At 29.5% G+C, this 8,156-nt stretch overlaps 1 protein-coding gene across 1 annotated transcript; it reads right to left on the bottom strand.

Annotated features, from left to right (window-relative positions):
- Window positions 1-6,179: 6,179 nt before the first annotated feature.
- LOC149569885 (protein S40-7-like) lies at window positions 6,180-6,976 on the bottom strand. Its single transcript, XM_089817808.1, has one exon. The coding sequence runs from the start codon at window positions 6,866-6,868 to the stop codon at window positions 6,374-6,376; it is 495 nt and encodes a 164-aa protein (XP_089673934.1). The 5' UTR covers window positions 6,869-6,976; the 3' UTR covers window positions 6,180-6,373.
- Window positions 6,977-8,156: the final 1,180 nt, after the last annotated feature.

Below are 8,156 nucleotides of genomic sequence, written 5' to 3'. Positions count from 1 at the left end.
GTGCCATTTTTAAAGAATAGCATATTAAGGCTCATTATATTTACAAAATAGTATTAGATAAAAGTGTTGAATGTTTTAAAATTAATAATATTTAAAAAAATAAAGACTTAATATACGATGGAATGAATGTTTTATCTAGCTTCTTAGCTAGTACATAGGATGAATTCACTAACTTATTTGATTTGTGGATTTTTCTATTAACTTTTCTTTCTCTTTCCAAATTCATATATATACCCTATAACTTACCACAATAATTTATTGTTAATGCTTGTAAGATTTTTTTTTCTAGCAATATTTTTTTCATAACTATTGTGTTTGTAATCTGAAATGTTATTGCCTAAGAAAATGTATTTAAATTTATCTCAACATATTTGAGCATAATTACAACTATCATGTGCTACGAATAAACTTTTCAATATTGAATTAAAAGATATGAAAAATAATATTCAAATTGAAGGAAATCTGTCTGAGGCCACTAAAATAAGAGTCCAAAAAGTTGAACTTGTAGTTTTATTTGAGGAATGCTCATAGGCACCTTTCTGTGTTGTGTATTCTATAGAAGATATTCAAAGAAAATAAGATTTTGTGAAGTGAAAATAATGATACATTTTATCTCTCTTAAAATTGTTCAAATATGAAAAATGAATCAATTGATTTGTGATTCTTAATTTTTGGAACTTCAAAAATGTGGGAAAGAATCTATTATTTTAAATTATTGTTGTGATTAATATCTAAATTTAATGGTGGCTTAAACGAATAACACATTATATTTGGTTTTATGTTTATTAGAGAAGCCTTCTACCATTTATTGTTTGTATGTAAGGTAAATGAACTTAATACATGTAGACGTGAGATGGTGTGACATTGTTCAATTGAGAACCCATAAAGTTGAGAGGGGGCTGCCATTTTGACATTTTTATAATATAAACTTATATTAAAAATAAATATAAACTATAATTGTTTAAATTCATAGATCAAATAATTCTATGTACATTTTATAATTTTTTAATGATCTATTGAAAAATTTAGCCAGTGAAAGAGTAAAATAAAAATAAAAATTAAACCAATGAAAATTAATTAGCACCCCTTCGACACCTCCCCCTTCAAAACGATGAAACAATTTGTGCACATACTTTTTTCTAGTCAACTTTTTACTTGATAAAAGCATGTTCCCATGCCATTGCTTAGCTTATTTTGGCTAGTAGTGGCTACTCAACTTTTTTAGGAAATAATGGTGGAGCTAATGACCCTATGAATATATATTTTGCTGCTTATTTTAAGTAGGAAATTTGAAATGTAAATTAATTAATTGAATAATAATTTACTAGAAAAAAAAATACATAAAATCTTAAAAAAAAGAAGAAAAAGAGTTTGTGGAGCCGTGTGGCATTTTTGACAATAAGCAGCTTATTTTCAGCTCCTCCTCTTTTCCTCTATCTTAATTTCAATCGCTAAATAATAGTTGATCCACCAAAATAGCTAAAGATTAATTATCTCTTTTGGACAATTTAAAATGTCCATAAGAACACTTCAACTGCTCAAATTCAAGCACATAACTCCACTTAAGCAGCCTCATGTGAACACAAGATAAGGGATTATCACAAGGTCCGTACATTCAGCAGGCAATAATGTCGACAACTGCATTATGAGGCTTTTGAACTTTTTCATTATTACATCTCAAATATTGTGCATCAGATTAGACCATGTGTTTATAGATGAAAGAGCCGTCTACTATACAATGAGGGCAGCGTCCAAAATGGCGTAAAACTAGGAGAATGAAATTCAAATCCATAAAAGCAAACAAGTCCATGTGAAAAATAATATACAGAATTGCAACATGACAAGAAAAGTTCAGAAGACGAGATTCCTGCCCATGATCACCTTTGGCTTATTCTTCGATTCCAAGCTTTTTTCAGGAAACAATTCTTTCAACCAATCAATATGAACAGATTGCAATGTACGGATTAAAAGAATTAAAATGTTTAAATTTTTGTGCGTCTAAGTAGAAGTGGAAAGATCTATTAAAATGTGACTGGTTGTTAGTATATTTTTCTTAGATTATAGTGGAAATCAAAATTAAACGATAGTTTCAAGCACTCGGGTTAGAAAATTCTGTATTTTTCCTTAGTCTCTTTGATTAAACTCAATGTTCATAATCTCATTCCATTATATATTTACCCTGATGATACAACAAAGCATCTAATTGTATTAAACAAATTATTCTCAATTTACATCGGATTGTTTTAGCAAGAATATTCTTAATGTAATAAGTCTCTTATTTAGACATTATTCAAGTAAAAATCCGCCTAAAATGTTTAGTAAATGCAAGGGTAAAGTTTGACTTCACGAGATATAAATCTAGAATACAATGCACATGGTGATAAATCAAAACTAATTGCCTAATACAATGAGCATGGTGATAAATGAAGACTGATTGAGTATGTCACATCATGTTAATTAAAATATTTAGATGCAATAACTCTTAATTCGTGTTTAAAAAGTAACATTTATAAATCCATCAAATCTCTTAGCATTGAAGGAAAACAAATACTAAAAAATCTAGTAGGGTCTTTATCAACACTAAAAAGATGTGTTCAAGAAATTAAATATGTGTTCAAGTACTACAGTCTACTAAATGGTTTTTTTTTTAAAGGATTGATTAGTAATTTTAAAGTCAATTTGTAAGTTTTTTAATATCTTTTGAAATTTTTATAGGTTGGTGCATATTGAAAGATGTAAGATACTTTTTTTTATTGTGTGAGGCTAGATTGGGGTAGTGTATATTCAAGAGACTATTCTTCCCATGACTTTTCTCTTCAAATGTTTCCTATAAACTTGCTTAGTGTTTTATATTCTTGACTGAGAAGTTAATAATGGTAATTAATGTTTATTTTAGATGAAATTGGCATATGTTGGCTCACCCATATCCAATCAATATATTACATGTCTAAAAAAGTCTATGTAAATGAGTAGGGCTTCTTCTAGTATTTAACCACCCACCATGATGTGTTGGTTTAGTTTCTTTAGTATGGTAAGGTAAATAAAATGGAATATAGTTCTCAACAACATTATGCTAAATATGGTTGAAGAATTTACAATAATGCATTCATTATTGACACAATCAAATGATTTTAAGTTGAGAATAATGAAAAAGTTATGATGGATGCACCCCACATCTAGTTTTTAGTCTATATTAAAAAATATTCAAACTAGAACCCATATTTATTTTGAAAACAACTCAAAGTTTAATAATAGTTTTTTTCTATAGTCTTCTATGAGACTTTATTAGAACCATGTAGTCCAAAAGGATTGATACAATAGAAGAAAAGTTTAGGCATCTCTTACATTAACTCATCCACTCTCATATATTTTTATTATTAATATGATGTGTCACAAGACAAAGAAATAATAAATTGCCACCACACACTTTATTAAATCTAATAAAAATAAAAAGTAATAATATATCTTAAATAAATAGGTAAAACCTCACCTTCCAAGACAAGTTGTTTTACCTCCTTGATGGATATTGTCTAAGCAATATCTTGGACCTAAATTGTGTGGTATATTAGATATTTTCTTCAACAATAGTTTTGGGCATATTGATCTCAATCAATTTGAATTTTCTTTTTATGTGCCAGTTTACTCAATATGAGAAAGGTCTCTATTGAAGAGAACTTTAAAACCTTGTTCTTTTTTTTGCAAATATATCCAAATATGATAACAAAAAGTTCAAATACATCACGTTAAGGAATGTTATTTTAGACTATGAGTGTAATATTTGTGACTAAAATATTATTACTTAATATTAAAATTATTTTCAAGAAATTACTCCTCTATGATGTTTCCCTAACATACTTATTTACCTTGCTTTCTTGTTTCTAAAACTATAAGACTTTTCCAAGAAAAATATAAATTCTATGGATTAGCTTTGGCAAATCGAAAGTTTAGTTAAATAATTTGAAGATAATAATATTTTTTCTTATTGTTATAGAGTGTTTTGATTCATGTATTGATGTTTGTATTCTTTAACTTACACAAGATTCCTCATTTTCTATTGTGAACCTTGGTATCTAGAGTGTCTATGTTTTGTCATGATTAGCTACATTTTGAAAGCTCTTATACATTGAGTTCCTATTTGTTTAAAAAAAAATAGAATTGAAATTTTTGATGTTGTTCAATTAAAAAAAAAGTTTTTTAGAAATGGGATATTTTCTATGATAAGTCAAATTGAAATATTGTTGTCAAGATTCAACTCTGTGGTTTTTTCAATCAAACTCATTGAGCCTTGTTTTATGAGTAGTGGTTTATATGAACCTATGTCTCATGAGAATGAATGAAATAATTTAACACTCATTGCATTTAGGTGAAGTTCGTAGAGGTGAAGCTCCAAGACTTCTTCTGAGGTCACTCATCTTATTACTACTCTAGAAACAAAAGCACACTTAACTACCAAGTTTCCTTCATGATTAAATCCACTCTACTTGCAACCTCATTTACAAGAGAAAATAAAATAAAAAATATGCACAAAATAAGACAATGAATTTTTCCTTTGTACTATTAAGAAGACAGATAACACATTCCTTCTCTCACTTTTTTAATTCTAAATATAAAAAATAGTCTCCCTTTTACATATGATTTAATCTTTAAAATAAAGATGTCCTTCAAATCCTTTTTTGCTAAATATCGAATATCTTTTCTAAATTATCATATATCTTTGACATAAATGATTGAAACATTCACTATCTATATCCATCACATTGAATGCACTTTGCTCTCAATATCGTTCAATCCAATGTTAACACATTCTCGTGATTATTTTGTTCTTCACGTATCTCAAAAATTGAAAAAAAAGAAGAGAAAGTGACCACAATTAAGTAGGTATTACTGATATAGATATTGATTATATTTATAAATATTTAAAAACCATTAAAAGAAGGCGACCTTTCCACGAGGAATTTGTGTTCCTGGTTGTCTTGTCTTTTATCCAATGATAAAGATACGTGCAAATTTGTAGACACGTTGAAATAAAAATAAAAAAGTTAGCATAGCCATTAGATTTTTCATTGTCTTCTCGACTCATAAGTCACATATGCTTTGGAAACAAGAGCTCTGATGGAGTTAGAGTCCTTGCCTTTTCTCAAAAATAGAGAATATATTTGATCTATGATTAAAGAACAAGGACTAAAGAGGAAAATAAGCATCATACCAAGAGGGATCACATTGCATAACTAAGATGTACTTAGTTATGTTATATTGTGTGGGGAGATTAGAGTTACATTATTTTCCTCCATTTCAAAGGAGGTTTATTTTTAACTCATATTATTATTCTATGGGGATTTAGAGTGTTCTTGTCAGATTCTTTCTTTAAGCAATCTTTGAGTTCAATTTATTTTAATACAATTTTATCTATTGGACTTGTCCATGAATCAAATTATTGAAATTATTAAATATATAAATAATTTGAATTTTTAATAAATATTTTATAAAGTAAATTAATTTTTTATTAGTCTTATTAATTTTTGAATTTATCATTAAAAATCATACAAATGTAAAAAATAATTTACTTTACAATATATATAAAGTGTAAAAAATTAAAATAAATATAAATATTTTTTGATTATTACTATAATTCATTATTAAAAGATATAATGTTTTTAGACAAAATAAAATAAAAATTTATGTAATAATCTAATTTAAAAATAAAATGAAAATTTCTATCTATATATAATTAAAATAATGTAATTATATTTTAAATAATATATATATATTATTATTCCCTATTTAAATTGCCACTTTTCAGTAGGGCAAACCTTATTCTTACCGCTATTGTTTTTTAGCAAATAAGAATTAAATTCCGATGTTTTTTTTAGCAAATAAGAATTAAATACGTCTCACTACTCTCCACGACATATGGAACTTAGATATATGTGGACGCTCGAAAACATTGTTACCCATTTGCTATACGATGGTTTTAATTTTAAAAAAATGTGTAGAAAATTGCGATAAAAATAATCGCACCCAATTATGTTTAAAAGCAAACTGTAAAAATCTTAATATCACTAATTTCTAGCCCGCTCTACGATAGAATAGCAAATGTGATCACAAATTCCAGAAAATCAAATTATAGGTAAACTCTAAGTGCCAAATTATTCAGTTTCTGCTAGTTACTGGGTTTCGCATTTCACAGGAACTTGATTTAGTATTATTATAATTGTGAAGTGAAATGCATCACAATTGGAGCAATCAAAGTGCATTAAAAATACAACACGGAATTTGCCTAACAGACTTATCGTCTCCAAAGTCCAAACAACTTACAAGAAGAAGAAGATGACAAAGACGTGTGGTAAAACAATATTGCCTTATTTTTGGTAACTTAGTCTGCAAAGCCAGTCTGCCGAAAAACTGCGTCGCGAAGCTTTTTCAGATCTCTCCCTTTCAGAGTCCGGCCGTATCCTTCAACTACAGAAAAACTTGCATTTTTATTATAATTATTATTATGAGCAACGATTTCGTGAGGAGGCCTCACGACTACCGTTTCATCTTCTTCGTCTGAGAAGGACTCGCGAGAGGTTTTAATGGTCCTCGGCCAATAATCGGGAACATTTACAGGCGCTGATTCAACCAATCTCTGTCCTCCATGTGGAAATACATTACTCCAACAAGATTTTCCGTTACAATTATTTCTTCTCGACTGTACAATGCCAAAATTTTCAGCTTCATCGTCCTCCCAGAAGATCTCGTGCTCCTGGAGCTCCTTCAATGTCTCATCTGTTCTCGGTTCTTCCGTTTCAGGGGGGCCAAGAAGCACATCGGCGCGGCTCAGGCGGGATTTGAACCCGCGACTTCCTCTCTCTCCATTTTCCGCCATTTCGTCTGCAGTTAAACTCCGGAATAAAAATCAACGGCAACAAGGAAAAAAAACTGAATCAAAGAAACATGAGAACCAGGGATAAATAGATAACTGTGTATATATTGTAGAAAGAAAGGCTTTAGGACTTGAGAAAGAAACTTGCGGTGGAATCCGGGGCTTATCTTTTCATGTACCGGTTTCTTCACATTTGAGAATGGAGCACAACACTTCACGTATGCGTCCTAAAAACGCAATGAACTTTCTGGTTTCTTTTCCAAGCTTACATGCCTTTTTCTAGCCCAATCTCCTCTAATTCTTGGCCGTCTGATCTGTGTATCTGACGGTTTGTCTTGTCCTCCACCGGACTTGTCGGTAAACGCGCTTCTTTTATCAGCGTCACGGCTTGACTATTTTAGTTGTGAGATCGTAAACTAATATACAAAGATACTCTCCATATTTTTTTATTTATAAAATTGAATCAAGAGGTTCCCACGTGTCAATCCTTTGGATTCTTCTTTTTTTAACATATTTATGATGGGGTGCCATTCACAGAATAATTTTTAGTTTTTTTGGGGGAAGCGGTTTTTATTGATTTGAGGGTTAGGTGGCAAGCTCGAAGCAAAAGACTTCCAATTATCTTTTCTTTATCAGCGTTTAACATAGGGATGACCTCCTCTTTTTAAGTTGGTACGCACTATAAGCCTCCCATTTTGAGAGTTCCACCTACAATTTCTGAGCTATCTATATAATAAAAGGAAAAAGGTATAGAGACTATACTAATACTCTCAAATTGTGTTTTGGTGCGCTCATAGATTCAGACTTTACTTTTAGACATTTTACATATGTTTTGGTATAATTATTAAGAAGAAGACAAAGGAAAGGAAATGGAAGGAGTTTTCTTTTATAAATTGAAAAAATCATAAATAATAAGGAAAAAATGGTAATAGAGAGTAGAGAAGGTTGCAAACATTAATAGTTCTACAATTATTAGATTACATTCAATAATTTTAAGTCTAGTAGCCATCTAATTATGTGTCTATAGACGATGACACTAATATAGCACTATCCCGTATACAGATGATGACAATATTACTGGACTACCTATAGTACCTCTTATAAGAGGTACCTAGTTGTACTACAAATAGGGTGTACATACCTTATCCTGTGTGTGTTGTGAAATCATAACCTTTCATTTAAGGACACAAGTTCTCCACCACTATGCAAACTATAATTATATTTTGATTATAATATGTTGCCCATCTAGTAATTTATTTTAAGTTTACTAATTAATTTATTTAATCACGAA

This window comes from Cupressus sempervirens, chromosome 3 (assembly GCF_028749045.1).
Source record: "Cupressus sempervirens isolate cs-2001-9-10 chromosome 3, ASM2874904v1, whole genome shotgun sequence".
NCBI lineage: Eukaryota > Viridiplantae > Streptophyta > Pinopsida > Cupressales > Cupressaceae > Cupressus > Cupressus sempervirens.
The sequence above is the reverse complement of the archived record's forward strand: the minus strand, read 5'-3'. Positions and strand labels throughout refer to the sequence as shown.

Bases quoted from the DNA above. Each gene is read 5' to 3' on its own strand.
- LOC149569885 (XM_089817808.1), bottom strand. From the start codon at position 6,868: ATGGCGGAAAATGGAGAGAGAGGAAGTCGCGGGTTCAAATCCCGCCTG.